Source organism: Phallusia mammillata, chromosome 2, assembly GCF_965637545.1.
Source record: "Phallusia mammillata chromosome 2, kaPhaMamm4.hap1.1, whole genome shotgun sequence".
Lineage (NCBI taxonomy): Eukaryota > Metazoa > Chordata > Ascidiacea > Phlebobranchia > Ascidiidae > Phallusia > Phallusia mammillata.
Window position 1 is genome coordinate 2,124,073 of NC_137253.1, and position 14,365 is coordinate 2,138,437.

At 37.5% G+C, this 14,365-nt stretch overlaps 3 protein-coding genes across 3 annotated transcripts; 1 reads left to right on the forward strand and 2 right to left on the reverse strand.

The window, feature by feature from the left end:
• Positions 1 to 188: 188 nt before the first annotated feature.
• LOC145213467 (dehydrogenase/reductase SDR family member 11-like) lies at positions 189 to 3,255 on the forward strand. The gene is made up of 4 exons (XM_080081752.1): positions 189 to 665; positions 1,881 to 1,914; positions 2,062 to 2,339; positions 3,079 to 3,255. Exons 1-4 carry the CDS (start codon positions 388 to 390, stop codon positions 3,230 to 3,232), a joined length of 744 nt encoding a protein of 247 aa, XP_079937878.1. The 5' UTR covers positions 189 to 387; the 3' UTR covers positions 3,233 to 3,255.
• Positions 3,256 to 4,509: 1,254 nt separating this feature from the next.
• Positions 4,510 to 12,865, reverse strand: LOC145215635 (uncharacterized). Its single transcript, XM_080084363.1, has 6 exons — positions 12,395 to 12,865; positions 11,816 to 12,090; positions 10,567 to 10,714; positions 6,679 to 6,993; positions 6,169 to 6,446; positions 4,510 to 5,262 (listed from the first exon to the last, which is right to left on the reverse strand). The coding sequence occupies exons 1-6, from the start codon at positions 12,704 to 12,706 to the stop codon at positions 5,106 to 5,108; spliced, it is 1,485 nt and encodes a 494-aa protein (XP_079940489.1). The 5' UTR covers positions 12,707 to 12,865; the 3' UTR covers positions 4,510 to 5,105.
• Positions 7,041 to 10,562, reverse strand: LOC145213466 (dehydrogenase/reductase SDR family member 11-like). The gene is made up of 3 exons (XM_080081751.1): positions 9,775 to 10,562; positions 9,440 to 9,717; positions 7,041 to 8,103 (listed from the first exon to the last, which is right to left on the reverse strand). The coding sequence occupies exons 1-3, from the start codon at positions 10,084 to 10,086 to the stop codon at positions 7,947 to 7,949; spliced, it is 747 nt and encodes a 248-aa protein (XP_079937877.1). The 5' UTR covers positions 10,087 to 10,562; the 3' UTR covers positions 7,041 to 7,946.
• Positions 12,866 to 14,365: the final 1,500 nt, after the last annotated feature.

Consider the following 14,365-nt stretch of genomic DNA (forward strand, 5'->3'; position numbering starts at 1 on the left):
TTAATATAAGCTACATTTGACCATGAGTGTTTAAAAAACAACTAGTATTTTGTTTAGCATCACACCAGTTGAACGACAAATTTGTTAAGTAGCTTTGTAAAAACATGAATAAGAAAAAAACTTTGAATTTGTAGAAACTTTTTCAACTTTATAAAATCAGAGCACACGTGTTTACAAAACGCAAGACTTAAACAAGTGCATAGTTTGGTGATGATATTTCAACCTGCCGAAAAAAAATCAATATCACGATATTTACAACGGAAGAAAGGCATTACATTTAGTGTTAAACCCAATTTGGTGTAATTTTCTTATACTCTGTTTAAATGCAGTATTTTTCACACATTAGACTCGAATTCAGTTTTCAAATACAAAACTAAGTAATAAACCATGGATCGTTGGTTTGGACAGATTGCTCTGGTAACTGGTGCCTCTAGTGGAATCGGAAACTCAATTGCCCGAAAACTTGCTGAGCATGGAATAAAAGTTGTGGCTTGTGACAGAAACAAACAACAACTGGATGAACTGGCTGCAGCTGAGAATGGGAAAGGGGAGATATTTCCATATCAATGCGATGTGAAGGATGAAAAGCAAATCATTGGAATGTTTGACTTCATCAGGAATAAGTTTGGAACGATTCATGTTTGTGTGAATACTGCTGGGCAAGCGTATAAGTCAGGGGCGGGCAACTTCTCCAGTGGGCGGGCCTGATATGGGAAAATGAAGTACTTGGTGGGCCGGATTCCTGAATCGATACATTAATCGCGTATTTATCCAGTGATTTAAAACGGATTTTTGACCACCTAAACCAGGGGTGGGGAACCTTTTTGTTTATAAAAGCTACCTAACGATTTATCGACACTCGTGTAGGCCGCATAGACTATTTCCCAGGCCAAGGGCAGTGATGTTCAAACTTTTTGACTTACAGAATGGTCGTTTTGCTATTTCCTCGTAGTTTGTAGGACTTACGGTCCCAGCTAATTAAAATTCCTCACTACATTTTCATCTTCACTACAACATTCAGGATTTATTTAACCTAGAAATTGCTGAACCTGGAGTTTTTGGTAGTCCTAACTATGGAAATCGCGTTATGTACCACTATGGGACCACATGGGTCTTGTTTGAAAACCGCTGCCCTGGAACTAATCAAAAAATAATCTGCAATAAAGTCAAAAATACGTTTCTGTCTATTTTTTTAAGCGCCTGGTGCAGTCGGTTATATCAACATCTTAAAAATGTATTTTGCCATCGAAGGCCGCACTTAGTGCCCTGAAAGGCCGCATGTGGCCTTTAGGCCGCAGGTTCCCCACCCCTGAACCCAGTCTGCAGAGTGTGGCAGCTGCACGCGCGATTATTTTTTGTAAAAAAAATTTTTGCACGCCAATTTTGGGGGGTTGCACGCGGAAATTTCGCTCCAAAGGCGTTTAATTGGCCTGTCTTGACTTCTTTTACTTGCTATGCGCCTGCTGAACTTGGCCTCGCACGCGAACTTACGGGTCGTGCACGCGCGCACGCGGGACATGTTGGTCCTTCACGCACGAGATCTCGCCGGGAACTGCCATGTTCTGCAGTCTGGCCCTGAACTAGGCTATACGTGTGGAAACAAAGAAAACCGTTAAAGTAGGACACACACAAGGTTGGTAGTTATGTCGTAACAATGGACGTATGGTGCAATGGTAACAACGGCGGGAATTTTTTTTGCTATTGGGGAGCGTTACTGTGCGTTACAACTGTAATTTGACGTAGTAAGCAAGTAATGGGGGATTGCGGCAGACTGTGGCCGCGGGCCACATCATCATGTAAGACCGGAAACTGTCCGCGGGCCGCTCATAATCCCGTCGCGGGCCGGATCCGGCCCGCGGGCCGTATGTTGCCCACCCCTGGTATAAGTCATCAATATTGTCTGGAAATACTGAGGTTTGTATCGTTTTCAAGGACTTGTGTAAAACATTGCAACAGTAGAATATTGGAGTGATTTAAATAACTACTAAAATACTTGTGAACAAAAAAAAAATAGTAAAATGTTCATATGAAACTAGGTCGTGATCAAAAATCCATTCACAGGAGTGGCGTGATATGTTCGACGTGAACGTGATCGGTTTGTGTATCTGTTGTCGTGAGTCCGTGAAACTCATGAGAGAAAGTGGAGTAGATGATGGTCATGTGATCAACGTCAATAGCATGTCGGGTCATCGGGTTGTTGACTTGCATTTGTATGCTGCATCTAAGTTTGCTGTCACAGCATTGAGTGAAGGATTAAGAAAGGAATTAAATGAAGCCAAAACCCACATTCGTTGTACTTCTATTTCGCCCGGTGATGTAGATACACCGCTTTTACAAAGGTATAGCTATTTCAATTTTTTTATGTTACTTTTTATGTTGTAGTGAATTTGTAGTGAAGTGCGACAAAACCAATTTGAACCATGCGTACAATCAATAACTAAACTTTTATGTAGCCTATATCGACAAAGTTTTTCCTGCCTTTAAAAAGTGTGATATCATTCGAAAAAAATACAACTGAATAGCAGTGTTTGAAGTTTCAATTTTTAATTTTGGTTTAAATTCACCTAAAACCGAATGAAGTAAAATAGGTCGTTAACTTACTTCTTACTTAAACTTTACTGCAAGTATGTTGTCAAAAAGCATTACGGTATAACGTGTTGTTTTGCCTGTATCTCGAATAACGCTTTATGAAATTTGTTTTCCCGTTAACTAGATCAATATTAAACCTTTACCACAGTGGTTCTCAACCTTTTTTGTTACATTCCCCCTTTGCCCATTTTTCGAACTATTCATTCCTCCCCATAAGACGAAAAACAAATATAACATAAAAAATTATAGCAATTTGAAATATACCTTTTAATTAGGGATGTCCATTTCAGAATCCTTTACAACCGGTTCTAAATGTGAACCGGCCCAAATTATAATGGACATAATAATGTGGATACAAAAATATTCCAATGAAAATTTTTTTTACAGTTTTTATGAAATTGCTCCCTTGAACCCATAAAATTCCTCCCTAAGGAGGAATTCCTCCCCGGTTGGGAACCACTGCTTTAACAAGTCATGTTAAAACCACAGGTTGAACAAGGATTTAGCAAGGAAGGATTGGTACTCATCAATGAAGTGTTTGCAAGCTAAAGATATTGCTGACACAGTTTTATTTGCTTTACAAGCTCCACCGCATGTCGATGTCAATGAAATTATGATACGACCAATTGAGCAATTATTGTAACAGTTGTCCGGCGTTTTCTGGCTGTGAAGTTGAAAAAATCTTCGCATCAATGGACTTTCACGTAAATTTTGTTGTTTAATTTCAGAAATGTATTGATTGTTTAATGTAGAAAATAACGGCCCAAATAGCGACATGCTTTATTATTCAAACGTTTCGACAAATGCTAATGGTATCATCAGTGATATGAAGGGTCACATCAGTTACCCCCGGGCCCACGAACGGGGGGGTGCAGCTGGAGCGCCGCACCAGGGCCCATAACAGTCTACTCCAGGGGTGGGGAACCTGCGGCCTTCGATGTCAGAATACAATTTAGGTTGTTGATAAAACACACTGCACCAGGCGCTAAAAACATGTACATGTAAACTTTTACTGTTTTATTAAGCTTCAAGGTATTGGTGTTATTGTCCAGAAAAACAGTTTTATAATCTCTTTTGATACAAGTGAGGGCCAATAGTACTGACTGGTGCTCGATTAGTCGTCTAGAACAGTGGTCGGCAACCGCCGGTCCGCGGCCCGGTACCGGTCCGCGAGGAGTTCGTTACCGGGCCGTATAAATTTTTAGGTTAAATTCTATAAAACATTTTGCCCATGTATCCCGAGGATGATAAACTAATTTAAGCGCTTTTATTGCTATATATTTGTGGTTTTTTGAAGACCGGTCCGCGATAGAATGTTATAGTTTCAAAAACGGTCCGCAGTGCAAAAAAGGTTGCCGACCCCTGGTCTAGAACAGTGTAAGTTTTTCCTCTTCAGGGCCCTGCTTGTAGCCCAGAATCTCAAACGTTCCGTAATTGTGTTCAAAAATAGATTGATTTACGATCCACCACTATCACTATAGCCCCAAATTTCCAACCCTAATAGAAACAATACGATTAAGAACAACGCTCCGTAAAACGCTTGGTTTTTAATAATATTATCGATACTTGCTTCACTTTTGCGCAGAGATTGTTGTTAATTTAAGTGTGTTTGCTGAAAGATGAACATTTGGAGAAAGAAAACAAAACATTTGATAAAAAAGCACCCATCTTCTCACCAGCCAAATTGCGCTCCTGTGATTGGCTTAACAGAGCTCGTTATGCAAATTCGAACCCACCTCGGAAATACAACCGCCTTACAGGAAACAGTTCAATTTAACCGACTTGTCTGTGTAAATAAACGTTGCATACATAAAAAGCAGAACTCCTAAAACATACTTGAACAAACCTCACAAAATTGGCTGCGTAACGCCGACTGCACAAAGCTGTCGGAAGTTCGTGATCATTTAAGACATAGATGAATAGCTGGGATCAGCCCAAAAGCGTTCATGATCATGTTTCAGTTTCCAGCAAGCTAAGGCGGTCACGTGACAAGTGACGTACACCGCAATGAACACAATTACAAACAGAAAGAATGCAAAACCAAACGGTTGACACACTACTATAATTTGCTTTACAACATGATTGAGGCATCATTTTAACTTATGGAATAATACATGATTGCATAACTTAAGAATAACAAAAAAAATTGGTTCACAAATACTGAAGAAAAAAGGTCTTGTTAAACTGATACATATGAAACAAAAACTACTAGATCACTCCGTTACTATTGTTTTGAGATACATCCCCAAATCGGACATATTTTTTTTAAAAGCCAATTAATCTACTTTGATTTGGTTAACACTTTTATAGTAAAACCAAAAATATTGAATACAAAAACTATTTGTAAGCATTTAAATCATGTTTGCCAACTAATAGCAGCACCACTAGTTAATAAACATTAAAAGCAACAAACTGAAATTGAAAATCAAACTACAAATTATACATAAATTAAGCCACATTCATGCAAGCATAACTATTTTCTAGCTTACAGTGAAACCAGCAACCTGTCAACTAAATTAAAAGCTTTGCTCAGTAGGCCTTATCATAATTTCATTGACATCAACATGTGATGGGGCTTGTAACGCAAATAAAACTGCATCAGCAATATCTTCAGCTTGCAAACACTTTATGGAGGAATAATAATCCTTTTCGCCAGTTGTGTCTTTGTTCAACCTGTGACACAGTTGATTAAAAGTGTGTAAAAAAGGTGACAATGAATTATATACTGCATCGAAACATTTTTACATACAAAAAGAATATATTTGCAGACTTTTGAGTAAAATGAGCTTTTTGTGAAACTGTTTTGACTAATTTAGGTACTAAACAAATAAAACAGGTTAGATGAAAGATGATAAACATGTGCACTGAAAACCAAGTCAAGTCTGCATTGCTCTACAGAAGACAAATTTAAACTCAAACAAATTTAAGGGCCAAAAACAAACTTTTAAGTAAGTCAAGGGCACATCGAAACATTTCTTATAGTGTAACATGACTCTTGGAGGGCTACATGTTTGACAACCCTTCTTTACATTGTCGCCTGTGTGGGGTTTTGCACTTTGTATTCCAGATAAACAATAACATATTTACAATGACAACAAAAATATTTCACCACATACAATTATTATGAGGTCATACCATGCATTAATGTTTAATAAACTGTTATCAAATTGTTAGGTTGCCTTATCATATTTTTTAAATATACTTGCATAAATGGTAGAACTAGCTACTAGTGTAGATAGAAATAACTAAAAACTACAATTATATCATTATCTGCCAATGTATTTGGCCTTTTTAACTAGGGTCAGTGTATATTGTCCAATGCACTAAATTAATTTAAACACCCCTGGTTTAGATTGAACAATTTGACAGGTAAAACTGTTGTTAGGGACAGAAACTGAATGGTCCGGTACCTAGCCCATATACAGGCATAAAAAACCTTGATCAGGATTCATCGCCAGGAGAGTGCTTGGATCGAACCCCAAGAAAAACAAGCTGTTGTTAGTCAGGTTGGAATACGTTATTACAGCCAATGGCATACTGAATTTAAGTTGGAGCTAACCACAATCCAAATTTGTCTACCTTGGAGCAAATTGTGTCTCCACCAAACCAGGCGATATAGAAGTGCAACGGATGTGGGTTTTTGCTTCGTTTAATTCTTTTCTCAATCCTTCACTTAATGCTGTGACAGCAAACTTAGTTGCACTGTACAAAGGAAGACCTAAGATTCGATGACCCGACATGCTGTTGATGTTAATCACATGACCATCATCTACTCCACTTTCTCTCATGAGTTTAACGGACTCACGACAACAGATACACAAACCGATCACGTTCACGTCGAACATGTCGCGCCACTCCTGTGAAAACAATTGGTAGACATTTTACATAACCTAATACTTTACAAATTTATTCTCACATAGGTCAAAAAGTTAACCAGTGGTGGAATTCCAATTTTCTTTTATCACAAAAGTTATATTTTTTATCCAGCTCATAAATTTTTGTGAGACGACTCTATAGAACCGGTGTGAACTGGCTGAATCCCACCCCTGCTTGTAACATTCAATTTTACCAACAACAGAATACCACCACCTCAGTATTTCCTGACAATATTGATGCTCTGTGGGCAAGTCCAGCATTATTCACACAAACATGAATCGTTCCAAACTTATTTCTGATGAAGTCAAACATTCCAATGATTTGCTTTTCATCTTTCACATCGCATTGATATGGAAATATCTCCCCTTTCCCATTCACAGCTGCAGCCAATTCGTCCAGTTGTTGTTTGTTTCTCGCACAAGCCACAACTTTTATTCCATGCTCAGCAAGTTTTCGAGCAATCGAGTTTCCAATTCCAACAGAGGCACCAGTTACCAGAGCAACCTTTCCAACCCAACAATCCATGGTTTATTATTCAGTTTTTATTCAGATTATGACATAAATAAAATCCTATATTCTGCAAGAAACAAAGCACAACACATCAACAACAATCTGTTTTAAAAAGTAAGTAACTTTTTTTTTTTAATTTACATTTTTTGTAGAAGCAGTAACACATATTTAAAACAAAGCAAAGGAACAGACACATAAATCTATGAAAAGCAAGACCCACAAAACTCCCTGATCTAAAACAAATGTTTTGCAGTTCAAACAAAAAATATTCACCAGTATTGCAACAAAGGTTAATTGCATAAGGACGTGGTTTAATAGCAAACCAAAATGTCACCTACAAAAGCATTAATTAAGAAAAATTGCGATTGAATAGAATTTACAACCGTATGGCATAGAAAACACAAGCAGATTTTTAACGTTAGTTAAAAAAACACTTTTGCATAACACAACAATAGCAAAAAGGTTTTGTTACATATAAACACTTCAGAAAAGGGTCCTGTTGAACTAATGCATATGTCACTAATACCAGCTGTTTCCTAATAAACATTCCTTGCTACTGGATAGAGCCATACAACCACAGTTCAGACAAGTTTGAAAAAGTCTGTCAGAAGCAAATTGATCTACTTTGATTTGGTTTACGATTTTATAGTAAAAACAAAAAATTGAACATAAAAATAATTTGTAAGCATGTAAATATCCATGTTTGCAAAGTAATAGCAATACCACTAGTTAGTGAACAATAAAAGTAACATACTGATATTCAAAAAAAAAACTTTAGCCACAGACTGTCCACACTGTTTGGACCTATAAGGTCTCATCAGTGCAGCCAATATGGCCCATCTCTCATCACCAGCTGTACTGATGACCCCTGGTACGTCGAAACAGTGTGTACTGTTGGCCGCTTGATTTATTGGCTCAGTGCTTTTACACTTAACTACATTATTCATGCAAATTAGAATTAGCCAGCTTAATTAAAAGCTTTGTTCAGTAGGCCGTATCATAATTTCATTGACATTAACATGTGATGGGGCTTGCAATGTAAATAAAACTGCATCAGCAATATCGTCAGCTTCCAAACACTTCATGAAGGAATAATAATCCTTTTCGCCACTTGTATCCTTGTTTAGTCTAAAACACAGTGTTTTTATTTTTCCAATAGCATAATACAGTTAAGTAAGGAATGTTTATAAAATGGTGGCAAAACGTAACTTGACAAAGTTAAAGTCATAAGGGGTTGTTAACCTTCAGTGATTGCACGAAAGTACAAAGTTAAAGTTTTGACAGTAACTCAACCCAAAACCATAAAATATGTGCAGAATATTACAACATTGCTAATTACCAGGACTTAGTATGAAGGATTGAGACAACATACGTCTATAGCAGGGATGGCCAACCTTTTTGGCCAAAGGGCCACATGCGGTTTACAATTATTGCGCGGGCCACTTAAGTGTTACTGGCAGTGCTAGTTTGGAATCTTAGAAATAGCTGTCTTACAATTTCTAATTAAAATCCTCACCCTGAAATTCTAATCTTAGAAGTGTGTATCATCCTCGTTTACAGTTATAAGAACAATAAACATACCAAGATATAGTAAGTCAACAAAGTCTTTCCCACACGTCGACATTTCAATGTGAAGTTCGGCACTGTTTTTCTCTAACAAGTTTGGCAAAATTCGGTGAGATGGACGATGGAGCAATGCGAAGCGATTTTTTTTCTATATGGCTGTCAGAAATTACTGATCTCGCAGGGGATTTAATGTCACATGTCAACCTTTCTCGGAAAGTTCTGTTAGCGTTACTTGCTTTTGTTTCCTGTTTGGCATAATCTATATCACTGCCGAGTGCAGAAGATATTTTACTGCTAAATGTGTTTTGCGCGAGTCTCTGATACCAGTATCTCAATGAACCAAGAAACGTTACTGACTGACTCTTAAAGCACGAGTCAGATTGTGACGTAACAATGTAGAAATTGTTAAGCGTAACAATGCGCATTGTGACGCAATAAAAGTAACTTAAACAGTTGTGTATTACTACTCTACTAACAAAGAAATAAAGCAAACAATAATATGCCAATTTTTCGAAATGAAAGTTAGCCATAAATTACGTAGGTGATTGTACTGCCAATATGAGTCATTTCAAAACATACCACATGGGCCACTCAGAACCTTCCTGCAGGCCACATGTGGCCCGCGGGCAACAGGTTGGACACCCCTGGTCTATAACAACAGACTGTAAAAAGTCTGAAGTCGCCCACCATCTATTAGAGATATGCATAATTCACCTATGAAAAATGCACATTTTGCATCATATTTCAACAAAATATGTTTAGTTAATTCTTCAATTGAATCAAAAATGCTGTGATAAAGTTTTAGTTGTGAATTTTGTTAATGTGATAAATTTATAAACAGGGTTTAATTAATCCTAAAAGGTTTAGTATGGAGTGCTTTTATGTGCAAGTCTTCTACCTTGGAACAAATTGTGTCTCGACCCTTCCAGGAGAAATAGAAGTACAACGAATGTGGGTTTTTGCCTCTTTCAGTTCCTTTCTCAATCCCTCACTTAATGCTGTGACAGCAAACTTCGTTGCAGCATACAAGGATAACTTTACAACACGATGACCTGACATGCTATTGATGTTGATCACATGACCATCATCTACTCCACTTTCTCTCATGAGTTTCACGGACTCACGACATCCAATGCACAAACCGATCACGTTCACATCAAACATTTCACGCCACTCCTGTAACAATTTTTTTACAACCTATTACTTTTTAATTATTCTCAAAAATAAAATTACCTCAGTATTTCCAGACAGTATTTGTGCCTGATGTCCAAGTCCAGCGTTATTCACACAAACATGAATCATTCCAAACTTATTCCGGATGAAGTCAAACATTCCAATGATTTGCTTTTCATCCTTCAAATCACATTGATATGGAAATATCTCCCCTTTCCCATTCACAGCTGCAGCCAGTTCATCCAGTTGTTGTTTGTTTCTCGCACAAGCCACAACTTTCATTCCATGCTCAGCAAGTTTTCGAGCAATCGAGTTTCCAATTCCAACAGATGCACCAGTTACCAGAGCAACCTTTCCAAGCCAACGATCCATGCTTTTTTTATTTTTTTATTGTGATTATGACTAAACCAAATCCTATTTCTGCAAGAAACAAAACACAACACATCAATAACCGTTTGTTCTTAAAAGTTAGTTACCTTATATTTGTTTAAATTTATTTGTAGAAGCAGTAACACACATTTAAAACAAAGCAGAGAAATAAACACATAAATCTATGAAAGCACGACTGTGAGAAAATTCCCTGACCTAAAATAAATGTTCGGCAGTTAAAAAAATCTGGATGCACACCATTGGATACAAGGGGTTGGGAAAAAATACAACCGATCAAAAATAGACAAATAATTGTTTACTGGTGCATTTACATGTGAAATATATACATAAAGTTAGCAATATCTTAAAATCATTTGCGTATTTGTGAAAACATGATTAAACCCTCTTCCAGGAATGGGGGTCCTTAAGTAATGTAGGTGTTTTTAATAGTAAATTCTCAGCTCTCAGGAAAAGTTATTTAGCTTGTTCAGTTGGCCTTATCATAATTTCATTGACGTTCACATGTGATGGGGCTTGCAATGCAAATAAAACAGCATCAGCAATATCTTCAGCTTGCAGGCACTTCATGGAGGAATACCAATCCTTTTCGCCAGTTGTGTCTTTGTTCAACCTGTTACACAGTTGATTAAAAGTGGGTAAAAAAGGTGACAATCAATTATATACTGCATCGAAACATTTTTACATACAAAAAGAATATGCAGTGCACACTCGACAGCCAATGCGGCCGATCTCTCGTCACCAGCTGCACTGATGAGACCTTATAGGTTGAAACAGTGTGCACTGTCTGCAGCTTATCATTTATTGGCTCATATGCTTTTACAAAAACAATATATTTGCAGACTTTTAAGTAAAATGAGCTTTTTGTGAAACTGTTTTGACCAATTCAGGTACTAACAACTGGTCAGATAAATGATGGACAACATGTGCACTGAAAGTTAAGGCAATTCAATGATCTACAGCAGGGGTGTCAAACTCAAACAACTTTAAAGGCCAAAAACAAACTTTTAGGTGCCACACTATCGAAACATTTGTTACAGTGTAACATGACAACAAGATATTGTGAAACACATATATACTTTCTAAAGGTTACTTCGCTGGCCGCACAAAAACTCTCGGAGGGCTACATCTGTGATACCCCTGCTTTACAGTGTCGTCTGTGTGGGGTTTTGCACTTTGTATTTCAGATAAACAATAACAAATTTGCAATAACAAAAAAAATAGTTACCACATACAATTATTATAAGGTCATACCATGCATTAATGTTTAATAAACTGTTATCAGTTTGTTAGGTTGTCTTATCATTATTTTTAAAATATACTTGCATAAATGAGTTGGCTACTAGTGTACATGTAAGTAACTAAAAACTGCAATTATATCATCATCTGCCAAGGTAGCAGGCCCCTTTAACTTAGGTCAGTGTATATTGTCCAACGCACTAAATTAAATTTAACACCCCTGGTTTAGATTAAACAATTTGACAGGTAAAGCTGTTGTTAGGGACAGAAACTGAATGGTCCGGGCCCTGACCCTTATACAGGAATTAAAAAACCTTGATCGGGATTTGTCCCCACAACAGTGCTTGGTTCGAACCCCAAGAAAAACAGCTGTTGTTAGTCAGCTTAAATTATGTTTTTACAACCAATGGCAAACTAAATTCAAATCAACTTTGCTAGTTTAAATTTGGAGCTATCCACAATCCAATTTGCCTACCTTGGAGCAAATTGTGTCTCGACCATACCAGGAGATATAGAAGTGCAACGAATGTGGGTTTTGGCTTCGTTTAATTCCTTTCTCAATCCTTCACTCAATGCTGTGACTGCAAACTTTGTTGCGCTGTAAACAGGCAGTGTCACCCGATGACCAGACATGCTATTGATGTTGATCACATGACCATCATCTACTCCACTTTCTCTCATGAGTTTCACGGACTCACGACAACAAATGCACAGAGCGATCACGTTCACGTCGAACATTTCACGCCACTCCTGTGAAAACAATTGTTAAACATTTTTCATAACCTGTTAGTCCACAAATTTATCCTCACATAGGCCATACACTACCATTGTTATGTCATGTAACCAGCGGTGAGATTCAATTTTTTGTCAGTCCGCTCAGTCACAAAATATCTATTTTTCACCCATTTCTGTTACAAAGTCCATTTGACAGTAATCAGTAATGCTAACCGGTTCGCTGATATCATGAAATTTCGTGAGACGGTTCTGGTGCGAACCGGCTGAATCTCACCACTGCTTGTAACATTCAATTTTACCAACAACAGAATATCATTACCTCAGTATTTCCTGACAATATTGATGCTCTGTGGGCGAGTCCAGCATTATTCACACAAACATAAATCGTTCCAAACTTATTCCTGATAAAGTCAAACATTCCAATGATTTGCTTTTCATCTTTCACATCGCATTGATATGGAAATATCTCCCCTTTCCCATTCACAGCTGCAGCCAGTTCATCCAGTTGTTGTTTGTTTCTCGCACAAGCCACAACTTTCATTCCATGCTCAGCAAGTTTTCGAGCAATCGAATTTCCAATTCCAACAGAGGCACCAGTTACCAGAGCAACCTTTCCAAACCAACGATCCATGGTTTATTTTATTCTGTATAGTTATTACTACAGTTTAAATCTTATTACGTTTTATTGTTCTTCTTAAAACGAAGCACTGGACTTTTACAAATCGGTAAATTAACACCAGGTTAGGTTTTAACACTAAACCCTTGTTTTTGAAATACCTTTGTAGAAACAATTTATTTTAATTTTCTTATAGAGTAGCAAACAATAAAATTTAATAATGCAGCTAACACTAGTCAAATTCCTGGACCTGCAACATTTTTAGTTGACGGAATGGACAAAATAATAAATATTAAGCGTTGGAAAATAGGGCTGGTAGTAAAGTTTAGTATTATTTCAAACAAACATCGCTGATAAGCCTAACTGTAAGCATTTGTATATTTCGGACAAATTCAACGTTACCGCATTTAAATACACCAGCTGATGTTTTGACACTACGCCTCATATTTTCTGAATTTCTTTTGCAGTAATTATACTTTACATTTGCAAATTGCAAGGAGCTGTAGGGAAATCCCCTTACTCGAGAAAAACGTGTGTGGATGACGTCAACTTATTAGCTCTGTTTAATTTTAAACTTTTAAAATCATTGGTTTAATGAACAATTTTAAATAATTGACTTTGGATATTTCGAAACAAGTTTAACTGACAGGTTTAATGTTTTACAACGTTAAGTACTTTTAAGACACTCCCTCAGGTCGTGTAGGCCAAAACGCAAAGTTTCTCCCCGTTTGTGTGATAAATATATTTTGCTTAAAGGCGGCTTACACGCAGGGCTTCAACATACGGCTGAACACTAGGTTTCAGTCTCAATACAACCAATCCTAACCCTGCACATAAAACATCTGCCCCGACGCAGCTAAAACGAGGGGTTAATATGCCTCTTCCCAACTTGCGTCATAGGTTTCTCTCTTAAAAGAGAATACATGCGGATAAAGGTTAAGAGAGTTACGAGAAAATATACATCAGTCATCCATTTTGATAATGCATAGTTATGGTTGGTTTAACAACGGCAAGCCTAAACGTGTTTGTCTCAATCCGATAAAACCGAGCCGTGTGCAATAAACAGGACATCCCGCTTTCTGTTGGCAAAATATACAGCGTGCAATTAGAAATCACTTTTCAAAGGAAACGCTAAGTTTATTTTGCTTGGTGAAAGACAACATAGCGACACAATTGCACTAAAACAATCCCCAAGTTGGAAATAGCTATACAACATTAAAAAGTTATGGAGCGCAAAAAAGTGGATGGCACAATTGGTGGATAGTGGCACAACGGTCGCAAGGTGAGTATAACACGACTGGGGGCTAGCGTTGGTGGGACCGGTCGAGGGGGGCCCGAATCTAACCACCCGTGTTAGGGAAAGAGGGTGGGGTTCGACAAGAAAAGAAACCACCGAAAGAAAACTTGTCGGATAGTTTCATAAGCCGGAAAAAAGAACACACAACAAATCCCTCGTCTTTATTAATAGTTAACCTTGGACTTGTTTGCAGTTACATTTATCGGTAAAAAATGCTTTGGCATTTGATAAAGTTATTTAAAGTAAATGGAAAGGGGGCCCTAGAATCTAACCACCCATGTTAGAAAAGAGTTATTATGCAGTATCGAATGTGTGACATGATGAGAGAATGGTAGAGGCTTAATAGTGTGTCTTTTTGCAAATAACATTGAACTTTG